Source organism: Elephas maximus, chromosome 5, assembly GCF_024166365.1.
Source record: "Elephas maximus indicus isolate mEleMax1 chromosome 5, mEleMax1 primary haplotype, whole genome shotgun sequence".
NCBI lineage: Eukaryota > Metazoa > Chordata > Mammalia > Proboscidea > Elephantidae > Elephas > Elephas maximus.
The window spans coordinates 3,270,789-3,288,794 of NC_064823.1; the positions used below are offsets into that span (position 1 = coordinate 3,270,789).

General features: G+C 42.4%; 1 protein-coding gene across 4 annotated transcripts in view; it reads left to right on the forward strand.

Annotated features, from left to right (window-relative positions):
• Positions 1-18,006, forward strand: part of LOC126076683 (mastermind-like protein 3) — a 377,776-nt gene that overhangs the window by 285,964 nt on the left and 73,806 nt on the right. The window contains exon 2 of one of the 4 annotated variants that reach the window (XM_049885245.1): positions 17,315-17,371. The exons of the other annotated variants lie outside the window; for them this stretch is intronic. Within the exon in view, the coding sequence (XP_049741202.1) occupies positions 17,315-17,371 (57 nt within the window). The remainder of the gene's footprint in view (positions 1-17,314; positions 17,372-18,006) is intronic. 4 annotated transcript variants of the gene reach the window in all.

Sequence of the window (18,006 nt, forward strand, 5' to 3'; positions counted from 1 at the left end):
CAATGGAAATACTCATTTTGGCCTTGGCACCAGATGACCTTGACCTACTTCAGATTCACGCTCTGTGGCTATACCTCTTCTGGAGCCCTCAGAAAGTGTCTCTGTTCTTCTCTTATAATGGACTAACTCTACCAAAACTTCATTCACTTCTCTCCTCAAGCCCTGTTTCCCCCCGCCCCGAACAATGTCTTCCTTATAGATGATGTGGCTTTGTGTCACACGTCAGTGAGAAAACCGAAACCAGTAGAGTCAATAGCTACTTTGACCCTCCTCTCTTTCCATCTCAACATACCTCACTCCCACATTTATCTTTTAATCATTCTAGTGATGGCCCTGGTGCACCACTTTTTGTTGTATCAAAACCAAATATCTCTATCCATGTTATACGCGCTAGAGTTTCCTAACTCAGTTTTACACTTGCCCTTCCTTCCTTAGTGTCAGTCTTTCCTGCAGTCTGACTCCCCATCTCCTGTAAACCCACTCGGGTCATCCTTTTCTTGAAGAAATGTTTATTTACCCCATGACATACAAACTATGATGCCTTTTCGTGCTTTTCTAAACAAGATTTCTTATGTAGAAGGATCACACCTAGCATCTCCATTCTTGTCTGTTTGCTTCATTTCACTGACCAAAAACCTGGGATTCATTTAGAGCATTATTCTAGAACGGTATCCATTAGCTAAAAGCAAAAACCAGTTGCCACTGAGTTGATTCCGACTCATGGCAACCCCATCTGTGTCAGAGTAGAACTGTGCGCCACAGGGTTCTCGGTGGCTGGGTTTTTTTCAGAAGTAAATCACCAGGCCTTTCTTTCAAGGTGCCCTGGGTAGACTCAAACTACCAACCTCTGGGTTAGCAGCCAAGTTAGTTAACCATTTGTACCACCCAGAGACCCCTATGTGGCTATTTAAATTAATTAAAATTAGTACAGTTTAGAAGTAAATGCCCCAGTAGCACTAGCCACATTTCAAGTACTCAGTATTCACATGAGGCTAGTGACTACTGTATTAGACAATGCAAATATAGAACTTTTCCACCACCTCAATAAGTTATATTGAACAGCACTGTTCTAGAGCAAGGATTCTCAAATGTCAGCGTTCGTCACCATCCCCTGGAGGGCTTGTTATGTCACAGATTGCTGGCCCCCACCCTCAGAGTTTCTGAATCAGGAGGTCTGTGGAGGGGCCTGAGAATTTACATTCCCAACAATTCCCAGGTGATGCCGAAGCTACTGGGTATACTAGAGCAACCTTCTTTTAGACTCCCAGTGAATGACTCTGATACTAATCTAGTAGTCTGTTAGTTCTCATTTCAAAGCTGCGACTGACACTACGTATCTGACTGCATATTATTCTTTCTTATTTTGTCCTTTTTTCTTGATATTTGCTTTTGATCTCTCACTGATACTATTTCCTGTCTCTTGACTGACTCCTCTCATCCAGTTAACAAGATGCATCTCCAACTATGTTCCATTCTTAAGGAACTTTTGCACTTACATTATTTATGCCACCTCATACGTATGGATGGATAACTCCCAAATAGTCATCACCTTCTTTCCAACGCCCTACCTTCAGGTCTATGGGATAACTCTATCTGGATCTAACACTTCTCTTGAACACGATTATGTTAAAACTACACTGCAGTGTCTCTGCCCTCTCTGTCCAGTGAACTGATGCCTCCCAGATCTCTGATCATTGTTGCCTCACGTTTCTTTTAGTGGTGTTGAGGTGCTTTCATGAAAAGCTCCATAGAAATGTCCAATATTATGTGTATGTGTTCATTTAGTATTCACGCAGGTAGACAAGTCACCACTGCAGCGTGCTCGGTAATGGCCTTAGTGCTTTTCCTCATGGTGACCAACTGCTTTATAGACTTAATCTGCCTAATCCTTTCCATAAGGTATAGTAGGGATCAGACATGAATATGCCCATTTTCAAATTAGGAATTGAGGTGCAGAAAAATTTAATAGAGCCACCAGAGTCACAAGCTGGTTCTACTTCAGCCAAGGAACTCCAGTTCAAGTGCTGTCTCCCATGCAAAGCCCTTGACTCTTCATGCATAGCCACCAATTCCCATGCAGAGCCCCCAGCTCCCATGCAGAGCCCCCAACCCTCCAACTCCCATGCAAAGTCCTCAACCCCCCACAGCACCCAACTCCCATGCAAAGCCCCTAACCCCCTGATCAAAGCCCCCAATTCCCATGCAAAGCCCCCAGGTCCCATGCAAAGCCCCCAACTCCCATGACAAGCTCCCAGCTGACATGCAAAGCCCCCAACTCCCATGAAAAGCCCCCAGCTGCCATGCAAAGCCCCCAACCCCCAGTCAAAGCACCCAGCTCCCACTGAAGGCCCCCAGCTCCTATGCAAAACCCCTGGCTCCATGCAAAGCTCCAACTATTAGAGAACACTAAGCTTCTGGTTTTTAAAAACATAAAAAGAAATTGCTAAATGTAATTCGACGCGCACTTCACGTAATGCGTTTCTGTGACCCTTCATAGTAATGAGATAATTACCGTGAGTACAGGATTAGAGTATACATATTCTGATAAGTTACAGCTGTAAGGAATCAGTAATGGCCATTAATCATTCCATGTTCATTCTTTACGAATCTCAGACCAGAAGTGAAGCTGCAGAGTTCCAACAAACCTAAGACAAATTTTATCGTCATCATTTCTGCCGTTTAGACGAAGCGTTTATGAATACAATAGACTCTCCCTAATTTAAACAAATTTGGGCAAACAGCTGCCTGAATTGAGGAGAATCTGAACTGTAGTGGTAAAGATGTACTATATGTGATGTATTTAAAAGTAACAACTGCAGTTCAAATTAGACTATCAAACTGTTAGTAAATAAACATCCTTGGAGAACTACTTTAATTAATATATGAGAAGAATTCATAATGTGTGTATCAATTGTTTATTCAGATTTGAGTCCCTATAGTCCTTGAGACCCATTTCTGTCCTAAGTAGGTTAAGCATTTCCTTTGTAACCTTTATTACACCTACTCTTTTACGTAGTAAGGTTTTTTTTTTGTACATACTGATAAATATCAGGTTGGCCCTTAGCCAAGTTGCAGCTAAAGACAAAATTAGCAGAAATTGAATTAATCAGGCTTTATTGCACAATGCATAGAAACGGCAAGAGACAAAAGGTTCTTCATTCTTTCAAATTCAGGAAGTAGGTACATATCTTGGAAAAAAAAGTCACAAGGTTAAGAGGAAACCTGAAATGTCAGTGGGCTCATCTTTCAGTTATCCCCATATCAACCTAGAGGGATCGTAAAATTCTAGGCTGTTATATCTGTAAGGGATTTTAAAAATTATTCTGTTGAGGGCAAAAATGGAGACAGAGAATAATGAACTGACTTCTGTCTGAAAACACAGAGTCCTTTGCTGGCACAAACAATGACCCACTCAGCAGTTTGTGTCCACCCAGAGGCCCCTTCGAAGAAAAGTCTGGCAGTCAACTTCCAAAAAATCAGCCACTGAAAACTCTGTGGAGCACAGGCCTAGTCTGACACACGTGAAGTTGCCATGAGTTGGAATTGACTCGACAGCAACTGGTTTATTTTTTGATTTTGGTATGAAAACACACAGTTTGATCATGAGAGAAGTGACTCCGTTAGCCAGGGCCCCTGACTCCAAGCCTGTGATTAGTCCCACTGCCCATCTGCCGCTTGTAGGTAATAGATGCAGTAGTGAACACCCAGAGGAGGCGGACAGCCCCCACTTGTAACGTAGTCCAGTATCTAACTACCCAGACTGACATATTCAGACTCTTCATGTAATTTAAGACGATTTACTCAAAATCATTCATGGTGGAGATGTACAAGAGTCATGCGCCTTTCTATAAGTAAGAACTGTTACTTACAGATTTCTCCTTTAGCTCCTCTCTGGATTCTTTTTGTAGCCAAGTTGTGGTCACCAGAATAGAATACAACATCGCTCTCTATCTCTGACAACTGTTATGTACAACAGGAACATTTTCCAATAAACGAACAAGCAAAAAAACCAGTTGCCGTTGACTCTGACTCATGGCAACCCCATGTGTGTCAGAATAGAACCATGCTCCATAGGGTTTTCAATGGCTGGTGTTTTGGAAATAGATTGCCAGGGCTTTCTTCCGAGGTGCCTCTGGGTGGACTCAAATTTCCAACCTTTAGGTTATCGGCTAAGAGTGTTAACTGTTTGTACCACCGAGGGAGGCGCTCCTACACTGAGGAGCAAGATGAAAAGTGGAGCAGGCTGTAAATTCTTTTGAAAGCAGAGGTCTTGTGTATCTTTCACATCCCCTGCACCCAGCTCAGCACCTGACAGAGAAGACCACTAAAAAAAAAATTATTTTAAATGAATCATCTAATGTATACACTTATTTTTCTGTCTTTTAAAGATGGGTCGTGATTAGGATTCAAGTGTAATTTTCCTTTCAAATTCACCTAGGCCAAGGAACTTTTGCAAAAGACTGTAATGAATTCTCGCTTTCTGACTTAAAATGAGGCTCCTAGGTTATTCAGTAGCCACCAGCTCATCTGAGTTGACAGTGCCTTCCAGGCTGCTTGCTTGTCGATTTTGAAAGTAAGTCATTGGTTTGAAGATTTGAGTCCAGAGTCCAAACTGAGACTTTCTTAGCTCTGGAAAGAGCCTTGGAGATCCTGTAGTCCGACCCGCTCATTTTATAATTGAGAAAACAGAGGTTAAGTAACTGCTGCCCGATCACATTATTAAGTTTGTTTAGGTGCTGTGCTTTAGTGAGATCTGGAAAACACCACATGCATATTTTTGCTTTTCAAGTGCCTGACATTTTCTGTTGTGTATACTCAGGGTATTTTTAAATACTGATAAGCAGGTGAATGCAAACCTCATTTAGTTAAAGCTGGCAATGTGGGCAGTCTTCAGTGAAATCCCTTAACATTGCCTTGCTTGATGCCTTTATGTTCAGCTCTTTTTGATTTGTGGTGTTTGATTAGACAAAAGGTAACAAAATAGTCATTGCAATAAAAAAAATCCGCCTTTCTGTCACATCCCCCCATCACTTCAAAACTGTCTCTAAAGTCATCATTTATTGTTACCAAAAAAAAAAAAAAAATTCTTCTGAACTGAGACCAAGGTGAAAAAAATTCTGTCCCAGGGGAGTTTTAGAGAGCCGTAACCATGCAAAAGCAGGCAGTTACAGAAGATATTATGCAAACTTCGCTGTAGCATATATAATGGGAAGTGCATAAATAATATTTGGATGGCTAGGTAAGAAAACTGAAACCATCGAAATATATACTCTTGACTCTGGAGTTTTACAGTACCTTCGCGACACAGTACAATTTGAACAGAAAGTTGACAAACTCTGTACCCGCTAAGAGCAGAGTGATTTATTGCACGGGGTGTTGGGCCAGGCTGGGAATCCCGATTATCACCCTTGTTCTGCCTCTGAATTGGGTTGTGGCCCCAGTCTTCCCGTGCCTCGGTTTTCCTTCTGTGCGTCTCTCTGAGGTCAAATAGATTATCATGGTAAGTGACATTTACTAAGCCCTGGTGGCGTAGTGGTTAAGTGTTACGGCTGCTAGCCAAAAGGTCAGCAGTTTGAATCCACCAGGCAGTCCTTGGAAACTCTATGGGGCAGTTCTACTCTGTCCTGTAGGGTCACTGTGAGTCAGAATTGACTTGACGGCAGTGGGGAACAGAAGGAGCCCTGGTGGCACAGTGGGTAAGCACTTGGCTGCTCACTGAAAGCTGTGGTTCAAACCCACTGGGCTCCTGGGGAGAAAGATGTGGCAGTCTGCCTCCATAAAGATTACAGCGTTGGGAAACTCTATGGGCCAGTTGTACGACTCTGTCCAATAGGGTCACTATGAATCAGAATCAACTCGATGGCAGTGGGTTTGGTTTCTCGGTTTAAAATCTGCCTACTCTGAGGTTTTGCTTAGAATCATCTCTAGCTATACTTCTTTGCTAATGGTTAAAGAGTAAATGTGAAGTTTTTTTAATTTAGGTTTCAAGTCATCTCTGGCCACACTTCTTTGCTAATAGTTAAGGAGGGAATATGGTGTTTATTTTGAATTTGGGATTAGAGTTGGGAGACAAACACTAAAAAAATTGTTAAGTTCTGGACCAAGTACAGTTGTTGAGCTACTTGCCTCAGGACCAAGTTTGTGTCGGATCGATATATCAGTTAAGCATGGCTTTATCCATTTGCTTCATCAGCCATGCAGAAATGATTTGGATCACTTCAAATATTTTATCTTTTGCAACCAGTTATAACCAATTTTTATCATTACAAAATAAGAAGTTAGCATTACAAGTGACTGTTTTTCCTTCAGTGACTTCTAAAATCTTCTGGATAAAGTGCAGACTTCCTAACATGCCCTTAACAAGCCCCTCATGATCTATACAGCTCTGCTTCAGCCTGGTGTCTTAGTGCTTCTGCCTTGCACCCTGACTCAAGCCAATCACAGCTACTTGAAGGTTCACTTTGAAGCCTCTGCCTGGAATGTCTCTCCCCCCTCTTTGAAGTCTTCAAGCCTCAGCTGAGATACCGGTTCCTTCATGAAGTCTTACCTCACCTGGAAGGGGTGGCATGCCCATCCTTCTTGTTAGTGTGTACCTAATGCCTGAGATAGAACCTGACACAGTAGGTGTTCAACTAGTTGAATAAAATCTCATTGCCATCAAGTTGATTCCAACTCATATTGACCCTATAGGACAGAGTAGAGCTGCCCCATAGGGTTTCCAAGGAGTGGCTGGTGGATCTGAATGCTTAACCACTGCTCCACCAGGGCTCCTCGCAGTTGAATAAAAGCATGAACAAATTTTTGCAAGATACTCCTTTAAAATACAGTTATTTGGCTCCTAAACTGTGTGAGACACTGAGGGAACAGATATGTGTTTAAACCAGATGATCAGTCAAGAACACTGGTTTCGTGGATTTTTACCACCTTTATATGTTCCTGGGTGGCGCAAATGTTTGGTACTCAACTATTAACCAGAAGCCTGGCAGTTCAAACCCACTCAGCAGTGCTGTGTAAGAAAGGCATGGAGATCTGCTTCCTTAAAGATTATAGCCAAGAAAACCTAAGGAGTTCAGTTCTACTTTGTAACCCATGGAGTGGCCATGAGTCAGAATTGACTCTACAGCTGTTTGGGCTTTTCTGAGTGAATGTATTGTTATATTGCTGTACTTCTCTGGAAAGTTATTTGCCATAAAGGTTCAGTAACAGTTAAGTATACGTTTTAGTCAAGAAAGGAGTATTTTAGAGTTGCCTGTTGTTTTCAGGGATTGGAGTGGGCTCTTATATTGGGAATTTCACACCCCTAGAATAAAGCCCTGGAGGACTAAAGTAATGAAAGCACTTCAGAATATGAAGAGTGCTTGCAGACATTACCATCTTCACTGTGAATTCCTCTTCTGAAATGAAGGGTACTTGGTGAACCCCAGGAAATTTCAGCGGTAGCATGTCCAATTCCTCCCCAAGAGACGACAGCATTGGGTCCAGAGTTCGTTCTCCCTCTTCACTGCTCATCTGACTTTCAGGACTGGTGACAACTCTGTTGAACACGATGAAGTGTTGTTGTAAAGCTTCAGATGGGGAATAGAGGATTTAGGCTTCCACTTTTTAAAGGGCTAATAAAGGGTCTACCCAGGCTCAGCCGTGGTCACTCCCGATACATAATTGAAATCTCTGCCCACAGAAATCAGAGCGAGGTGGTGGGGAGGAGGCCGTGTAAGTGACTCTGACTGTTGCTATAACAACAGTACCTTGGTCTAATTTCTTTTGAAAAATGAATTTCAGCTGATGGGATGAAGCCAAGCAGCGTCTCCCCACAGATGAAAGATCTGCCAACAGCCTCCAGAGCTTGGCTGTTTATGGATTGAATGTGAGGTGCTGTGCATGCCCCTGCCCGGCTGGAAATTTTCAGAGATGATTAAATTACGTGCAGGTTGTACCCGTATTGTGAGAATGTACCCGTCTACATGTGGATGTCTTCCCCCAGTTGTGATTTATCCTGGAAAGAAAATTCCTTTCTTTCTACCTTTTCTCTTGTTGGTAAGCAAAGTTGCTCTAGAAACACGTAAATGAAGGCAACGCCCTGGTTGGGAAATGAAGGCAGTTCTCTTAGCCTTGGGCTTGGGAGTAAAAACCTGCTATGAAATGGTGGGCTGAGAGTCAGATGCTGTCTAGAAATAAGAATAATGGCCTGTTCACTCACTCACTGAGATGGTGTGTATGTATGAGAGAGAGATTTCCAGGAGGTAGCTCTCAGCTGCCTGGGAGTGCTGCTTTATGCAAAATACAGCTCACAAGAGGTAGAGCAATGTCTGACGGCTTTGAGGGAAAATGAGAGGCTTTTTGTAGATGAGGAGATCTTATTTCAATACTTTTGTTTTCCAAAGGGAGATAAACACACGCTGGGATTTTATTCCAAAGCAATGTCAGGTCTGGGCACTCTGGGTTATTGGCATCCCCAAAGCTGGTGTACATCTTCAGTGCCATTAAGGAAAACCGTCTCCTGGTAGGGGCTAAAAACAAAAATGAGACTTTCTCATTGAAAAGAAGGGACATTTTGAGTAAACAGTGAAATAAAAATATTCTTGGTTCCTACCCAAGGGAGAGAAAAGTACTCAGCCTCCCTGAAGCATTCCTCCTTCCCGCCTCCCTCCTCCCAGCGAATAAACAAATGGAAACCTCCTGTTTAGTTGCAACATGTCTATACTGTGGTCTGTGTTATTGGTGTAAGTCTCCAGCTGAGAGTGATGCAGATAAGATCTGATCTTCTCATTTGCCCTCCTCCTCCCTTATGGTTTTCCCTTCTTCCCTGCCAACCTGCTTCATCATCATTGCTTAAAAGCTCTAAATAAAATCTCATTAGGAATTTCAGATTCTAATACAAGGTCATGCATACAGGCGTGCTTGAATGGAAGATGTATGCATGACCTCTGGTGAGAGAAATCAGGAGGTATTCCTAAGGAAATTGTTTCTTGTCCTTAAAAATAAATGTAATGTGTGCGTGTGTGTAGATGAAAAGACAGAGCGGTTCAGGGTTCAGGCTGTGGAGTTCTGATGGCAGCTACAGCTCTTGGCAGAATTTTTCCTGCAGAAAGCTACCCGGGCCGCTGGGATGCACATATCTGCTCCCACCCGAAGCTTCCAGGGCTGCAGCTATCATCACTTCTCAGACACGTGCTAAATCTGCAGAGTAACATCTTCCCTTGTAGAGGAGCACAACGCTTTTTTGTGAATCAGGCAGAGCTGATTCAAAGACATGAACACATCCTCCTTTGACTGTCAGGACACAGGTGTCTAAAATGCTTCCCCAGAATTTCCAAGCAAGGTTTGCCAGTGTTTGGTCAGGACAGGAGTCATCAGAGGCAGAACTGCAGAGTGGGGGTGAGTACAGATTTGAGAGGCAGGCAGAAACGAGGAGGGCTCTGCTGTGTGTGGTGGGATAAGTTACCTCACCTCTCTGAACCCATTCCTCATCCATCGCAGGGTTATTGTGAGGATGAGTTGAAATAATACGTGCAAAGCATTTAGCTTGATGCCTGGCACATGATAAACCCTCAGCCAATTAGAGTATTACATGATAATAATATCTTGAAATATTTAGTAAGTCATGAATTAAATTACCTAATGAAAACTTAGAAGTGTAGCACTTTCTACTGAAACTGATGTAAAGAGATTTAAAAGTCATATACCGTTGGCATTTGCACAGATAACAGTCCCAGTTTTAATGAGTAGTTAATGACTTTGTCGAAGCACCAATTTGAATTGCGTGTATGCAGCTTGCGAAAAACTTTAAACCTCAGATATATAGAGTGCACAGGATCAGGGTGGCTTGTGATGAAAATATGATTTATTCACTCAGTCGGGAGAAAGCCAAGTGTCTGTATGAGACTATGTATTTGAAAATTTGGAGAGTTGAGGCGATCTTGGGACTTAGCCTTTTTAAATGTCAAGGGCCTTGTCTACCACTGCACTTGTTTTTTGTTTTTTATGATCCGCTCCCAATATGTTGTGGTGCATTCAGCTGGCACTTATTACGTGTTTCAGAGTAGCTAAAAATAAAAATATACCTAAAAATTTAGCCATACACATAAAAAAAGCTTTAAAATGTTTTTAAAGAGCAGCTGAACAACGACCTTATTCTGTCACCACACAGATGAAGCTGGGTGAACATCCATGTTCCAAACATTGAAAAAAGGTAAGATCACCCTACAACTACTTAGGAATAGAATTTTAAAACCTGGTTCATACCAGGAAGAAAAAAAATCATGGTCATTTCTAAAAATAACCTTGAAGTCCCCCAAAATGTTGCAAATAGTCCTGTTACCCTGGACTAGAGCTCAGAAGGGCCCTGCATTCCCTTGGAGGCTGAGACCATTTCTAAAATGATCCTTTTCTTCCATGAGCATTTCACAATGATGACTTTTAACTGCTCATGTCTGACATTCTCTCCAGAGATTCAATGTTACCCACTAACCAGGTCCAAATCCAAACCCACTGCTGTTGAGTTGATTCCAACTCATAGCGACTCTGTAGGTCAGATTAGAACTGCCCCATAGGGTTTCCAAGGCTATAAATCATTAGGGAAGCAGACTGCCACATCTTTCTCCTGTGGAGCTGCTGGTGGTTTCTAACCTCTGACCTATTGATTAGCAGCTGAGCACTTTAACCACTGGGCCTCCAGGGCTCCTGACTAGGCCCAGCAAAACTATATTCTGGGTTGGTCACTAACAGAGGCTTTAAACTCTTGATGTGTGTGTGTATATAAAATCTCCCACTCTGGGTCCCACCTTGGACTACTACCAGTAAGTCAGAAATTGTAGAGGAGGTACCAAGAAATCTGTATTTTTAACAGCTCCCCAGGTAACTAGTCACATTACAGCTGGAAAATCACTGGTCTAGAAAATCAAACCTCTAAATAGACCTCAAAAGACTGTTAATAAAGGCCCTTAAATCCAGAAGACAGCTCTGGAAGTATTTTGCACACTATTCATATTCTACTAATTGAAATATCTAACATATCAGTATTCTGGGTCACTCATCAAATACATTAAATGAGCAAGTTAGATTCATCCATGTGTTCATTTACTTATTATCTGGTGGTAGAATGGAAAGAGAATAACCAAGTAAAAATTGATTCCAGTGAATCATCTTCCGGTTTGGCCAGAGCAGATCAAAATGATCAGAGCATTCTCTTTGAGCTTCTAAATTAGCTTTAGCTAAGATTCCAACTCATCTTCAAGCCTGGGGAAATAGCTGCTTCTCTAGTGGTTGGCAAAGGGGCTTGTTCACACTTTTAGTTGGAGGGAGTACTTTAATGGAATATAGCCATTGGAAGTCTTTGGAAATTTAAAAATTCAGCTATGAAAATATTCATTTAGGGTTCACAGACATGTCAAAATATGTGACCTTGGTCACTCAGAGTCTGTGGGTTCCAGTTTGAGTTTTCTGTTTTGTAAAATAAGAACTTGGACTTGGAGGCTTTAGCTTTAATGTACATTTTAGCGCCATGATTCTCTTCGTATCTTCTTTAATGGTTCTCCACATGGATTCCCTGGAACTTTGGAATCCTCAAAATAGTAAGGGGTGGATGGCCCACAAGCTATTTCCAGTATTTTAAGGTACTCAAAAATATTTACATTTACTCATGAGAACCCTGTACAGGCAACAATTTCAAGTGTCTGCTTTGGGGATCCGTTACATAAACTCAGTGTGGTTGAGCGCTCTTTTGAGCAGTCATTGGTTCATACGATCCTTGAAGGAAAAGAACAGTTACAGTGTGTTATGTACTTAGATGCCCTGGGAACATATGGTCAGTCTCCTTATTGAGATTAGGAGCGAGGAGGGGCTGTCAGAGAGACTGTTTAGAAGACAATGTCCAAACTGAACCATGAAGAACAACTAGAATTTGCCCCACCCCTGCTCCAGCTCTGTAATCTTGGACACAGTACTTAATTTCACTTTGCCTCCAGTTTGTCCTCTGTGAGATGGTTATCATAAAACCTAACTTACAGATAAATCAGGAGTAGGAAATAATGAATATGATGGTTTATCCCAATATCTTCCATCTTCAAGTCTTCATCATTTGTAGTAGTATCATCACTTTTATTCCCAAGCTCCGTGGTTCTACCCAATTTCATGCAAATTTGGGACCGGACAAAAAGCGTTTCTTTGAACTTGCTTGTTATTAGCTGCCATTGAGTCAGCACCCCGACAAAGTAACGAAATGCCACCCAGTCCTGTGCCATCCCTATGATTAGTTGTGGATTGGACCCTGGTGATCTATAGGGTTGATTTTTAGAAGTAGGTCACCAGTCCTTTCTTCCTAGTCTTAGTCTGGAAGCTCCACTGAAACCTGTTCAGCATCATAGCAACATGCAGGCCTCCACTGACAGAGGGGTGGTGGCTGCACGTAAGGTGCTTTGACGGGGACTCAAACCTGGGTCTCCCACATGGAGCGCAAGAATTCTACCACTGAACCCCCACTGCCTCACTTGAACTTGCGGTTTGTTTATTTTGTGCTGCCGACTGGATTCCAACTCATAGTGACCCTGTAAGACTGGGCAGAACCGCCCCACAGGCGGGAGCAGATCGCTAGGTCTTTTCCCCAGAGAAGTGGCTCGTGAGTTTCAACCCCTGACCTATCGATTAGCAGCCAAGTGCTTAGCCACCAGGCCACCTGGGCTCCTTGCTAGTGCTGCTAAAAGTCTAAAAGAAGGAAGATCTCTTGGTCATGGGCATTCTGACCCAGGAGATACCTCAAGACTTTGCTGGGAATGGGGCTCCTGTATGTCAGCAGAGCCCTGGTAATCTTAGCCATGTTCCTCTTTGTTAAAAATGTCATCTACCCCTCCTCAGTCCACCTCCTCCAAAATACTACCTGCTCTCTTTGCTGTGGAAGTATTAGTCTGGCACATGACCTGCCTCAGAGGTTTGCTGTGTGGATAAAAAATGATTCTAAGCTTGAAAATGCTTTGTAACCCCCCAAAACACAAACTTTCCTTATTTCTATCGGTCTGGGTGTAATGTCCTCCTGCGACTAGCCTTTCTCTGCTTCTGTCTTTCTGCCTCTCTCTCTCTGTATCTCTCTGTCTCTCACACACACACAGCTTAGCAGAAACACAAGACATGCTGCAGATGAGAGCTCGCGCTGGAGCCATTATGGAGGAAGAATTGTTTCCTTCTGAGTAATTGACACAGGATAACGGCACATATCGGCGTAGCCAAGTGGATGAACAGTGTGCTTCAGCTCCTGGCACCACAGCTTACCTTAATAGGAGGAAACATTTATAGGTAATAAGAGCCATACAGGAGCAAGGAGACTCATGCTCAATAAAGAGTTTCTGTATTTCTTCCATGAGGGCACAGATCATACTAAGAGATTTCAAGCTTTAGAAGGCAGAAGGGCCAGGAACTTCCTAGGATAAGGTTATCTGGGGTGGGACTCCTTGAATGGGGTCGCCTGAGTCCTTTGGAGGACTCACAAGGAGATGTCCCTGTGTGTGGTCAGCCATCTCAGGCTCGCTAAGCAGTGTGCTTGCAAGCTACTCAGCCTTCTCAAACATGAAGGTTCTGTATCTTCCCCCTACTTTCCTTTCTCCCAGGAGAGACATAGCAGAGAATTAGACTCTCAGGCCACCCTTCCATATAGTAAAGGATGATGAGGCAGACAGAAGGGATGCTAAGCTTGCTCTGCTATTTTGGAAACAGCGAAACAAAACATAAAAACCATAGCATAGCATCTTCAATGATGTATTTCTTATATTCTAAAATGCGGATACATGAAATATATGTCAAGATTTGGGTTAAAAGGATCAGTGGTAGAGAACTTCAGACCCTTCAGGAAAAGGAAATGCTCAGCAGCTTCATTCAGGTGGTGTGCTGAAAATGTATTTGATTTGAACCTCAGCTCTCCGGCCCCTGCTGTTCTACAATCTAGGACATGAATGCATTAACACTTGGACTTGGGCTTGAATTGCAAATTTGATTTTTGTGTTCATATTAAAAAAGCTACGCCAGATGCTTGGAAAACATTATGGTTTTGTCACTTAGCGGGTGGAAACGTCACCATTCTACCTATGTGTATGTTGAAGATCTAGGAGCATTCTACCTCAGTTGCAGCGGTGACTGTATCACTAATCTTTAAAAATAATAATAGTTAAGGCTTAGCAAGAGCTTACTGGGTATAGGCCTGAAACTAAATGTTTTCTGTATTATTTTACTTAAACCTATCCTCACAGTAACTCTTTGAGCTAGGTATTATTAACCCATTTTACAGATAAAGAAGCCAGGCCTTAGGAGAGGTCAGATAAGTAGCCAGGATTCATTCATTCGACAAGTAATAGTGCGTGTCTGCTGTGACCACTGGGGACCTTGTCTTCATGTCACTTTCTAATGGCGGCTGTCTTGGCGCAGTGGTTAAGAGCTTGGCTGTAAACCAAAAGTTCAACTCCACCAGCTGCTCCTTGAAAACCCTAAGGGGCAGTTCTACTCAGTTCTGTAGGGTCGCTAAGAGTCAGAATCGACTTGAAAGCAATGGCTTTGGTTTTTTTTTATACCAGAAATACCACAAGTGGGTGGCTTTAAAGAACAAAAATGTATTTTTGCACAGTTGAGGAAGCTAGAGGTCCAAATTCAGAGTGTGGCTCTGGGGAAAGTTCTTTTTTGACTTTTTCAGCTTCTATCATTCCTCAATTCCTTGGAGATCCTTACATGGGTTTATATCTTCCCCAGTTTGTACTCCCCTATCTCTGTGCCTAATCTGCTTTTTTTATATCTCAAAAGTGACATACCTTACGCTGATATGGACTCATTAGCATAATAAAGAAAACCCTATTCCAGAATGGGATTACATCCACAGGTATAGAGGTTAGGATTCCAATACAGATTCTGGGGGGACATAATTCAATCCATAACACCAAGTAACAGAGCTAACATTATATATTTATATGTAGTAACTCTGATATCAGATGGATCTTGGCTGAAAACAAAGGATTTCAGAAAGATGGTTACTTATGTTTTATTGACTATGCAAAGGAATTCACCTGTGTGGATCATAACAAACTGTGGGTAATATTACAAAGAATGGGAATTCCAGAACACTTAATTGTGCTCATAAGAAACCTGTACATAGACCAAGAGGCAGTTGTTCAAACAGAACAAGAGGATCCTGCTTTTAAATCAGGAAAGGTGCATCAGGGGTGTATCCTTTCACCACACCTATTCCATCTGTATGCTGAGCGGATGCTCAGAAGCTGGACTAGAGGAAGAAGAACAAGGCATCAGGATTGAATCATTAACAACCTGTGGTAAGCAGATGACATAGATTTGCTTGCTGAAAGTGAAGAGAATTCGATGAAGATCAAAGACTACAGCCTTCAGTATAGTTTACATGTCAACATTAAAAAAAAAAAAAATCCTCACAACTAGACCAGTAGGCAACATTTTGATAAAGAGAAAAAATATTGAAATTGTCAAGGATTTCATTTCACTTGGATCCACAATCAACACCCATGGAAGCAGTAGTCAAGAAATCAAACAACGTATTGCATTGAGCAAATTTGCTGCAAAACCTCTTGAAAGTGTTAAAAAGAAAAGATGTCACCTCAAGAACTAACGTATGCCTGATCCAAGCCATGGTATTTTGAATTGTCTCATATGCATGTAAAAACTGGACAATGAGTAAGGAAGACCAGAGAAGAATTGATGCCTTTGAATAATGGTGTTGGTGAACAATATTGAATATACCATGAACTGCCAGAAGAACAAACAAATCTGTCTTGGAAGAAGTACAGCAGAATGCTCCTTAGAAGGGAGGATGACGAGACCTCCTCTCACGTACTTTGGACATGTTACCAGGAGGGACCAGTCCCTGGAGAAGGACATCACGCTTGATAGAGGGTCAGTGAAAAAGAGAAAGACCCTCAATGAGATGGATTGATATAGTGGCTACAATAATGGGCTCAAACATAGCGATAACTATGAGGATGGCACAGGACCAGTGTTTTCTTCTGTTGTACATGGGGTCACTGTGCGTCAGAACCAACTTGACAGGACCTAATAACAACAAAATAACTCTTAAGTAGGGGATATTGGGTTTGAATCCAGGCCTTCTAACTCCAGGCCCTATGCTCCTATTTTCTATATTACTGTACTATACTGTCTTCACAGCCCTGGTGGCATAGTGGTTAAGACCTCAGCTGCTAACCAAGAGGTTGGCGGTTCAAATCCACCGGCTGCTCCTTGGAGACCCAAATGGACAATTCTAGTCTGTCCTATAGGGTTGCTATGAGTCAGAATTGACTTGATGGCAACAGGTTATAGTCTCTTTAGCAATTCAAGAGCCTCTAGCTAGTGACTCCAATATCCGGTTTGCTGTTGTGATTAAAAATAGAAGATTTAGGAGCAGGGGTTAGATTGGATTTTTACTCAAGGATCCTTTCTACTCTGTTTTACTTTTAAAATGAAATTCTCTACATATGAGAAAGCACCTAGCAATAAAGTGGCACTTCTTGAAATTCAGGACCTCACCCTCAAATTGGTTTCATTATACATGGGCTTCTCTAGAGGCTTGGCAGTTCTATTCATGAGTGCTGAGGGGTCAGAGAGAACTCTGCTCATCTTTTCCCTTGGTTCTGTAATATGCAGCACCTTTGCTAAGGAGCCCTGGTGGTGCAGTGATTAAGATATCCGCTGCTAACCAAAAGGTCAGCAGTTTGTATCCACCAGCCGCTCTTTGGAAACCCTGTGGGGCAGTTCTACTCTGTCCTGTAGGGTCACTATGAGTCAAAGTTGACTTGATGGCAACAGTTTTTTTTTTTTTTTTTTCTTTTGAGGATAGAAGAGCGCCCAGGTGGAAGGACTGTAGGGCCAGGGCTGTGTTCTGCCTTCACCCCTCCTTGCATCATTCTGCCTTCTGCCTTCAACTATGTAAAGTTACTGAAATCCTTTCTAATCCAACCTAATCTTCTTTGTCATTCAGTACCATTTTCCCCACCACCTACTCTATGCCAAGCTCTTCCACTGAGGCCCTGTGCACTGGCCTTTTTTGGTAGAGAGGAAGGAGACAGATAGATGAATTGAGTTTGTGTTTAATAGATCCATGGATTAGCAAGGCCTTTCTTAACTGGACTTCTTAAATGAGTCTCATATAGTCGACATAACACTCTCCAGAGAATGAGACCCCATCATTCCCATTACTGAGAACATAGAATGTCAAAGTCAGGAATTCCTATGGTCAATGAGGCTGCCTCCTGCTCTGATTTAAACTCATCTCTTTCAGCCCTTATGAATTAAACAATAAATTCATTCATTCAATTTGCAGTTATTTATTGACTGCTGCTATGAACCAGGACACTGGGTGCGGCCCTGCAGAAACACGGTATGCAAGTCAGCCATGGTCTCTACCTTCTTGGAGCTTGCTAAACAGACGCTTAAGCAATTGCCCCAAAAGTATGATGAAAGCTATGATGGGGAAGTATGGGTTGCTTGGAAATACATATTCTGGGATATCCAACCCAGTACAGGTAGGTCAAGAGAGGCATCATGCAGAGGGCGGAAGACATGTAAGAGAAGACTTCCTAGAGGAAGTGAAATCTAAGCTCTGACCTGAAAGGTGAGTAGCTGTTAACCAGGGGAAGAAGAGAGGGAAGGGGAAAGAGTATGTTCCAAGAAAAGAAAACAACATGTTCAAAACCCTGGCGGCAGGAAGAATATTGACACATTTAAGGAACTGAGTTTCAGGAGAATTCATAGAACATGAATGGGGGGTGGGAAGGTGTTGCTGAGTACAGGCATAAGGAGGAGGCTAGGAAGATAAGCAGGAGCCAGGTAAAGAAGGCTGATTTTTAATCTAAAGAGAGTGGAAATCGTTGCAGGGTTATAAACAGGAACCAAACCAAACCCATTGCCGTAGAATCGATTCATAGCAACCCTATAGGACAGAGTAGAATTGCCCCATAGGGTTTCCGAGGAGCGGCTGGTGGATTCGAACTGCTGACCTTTTGGTTAGCAGCA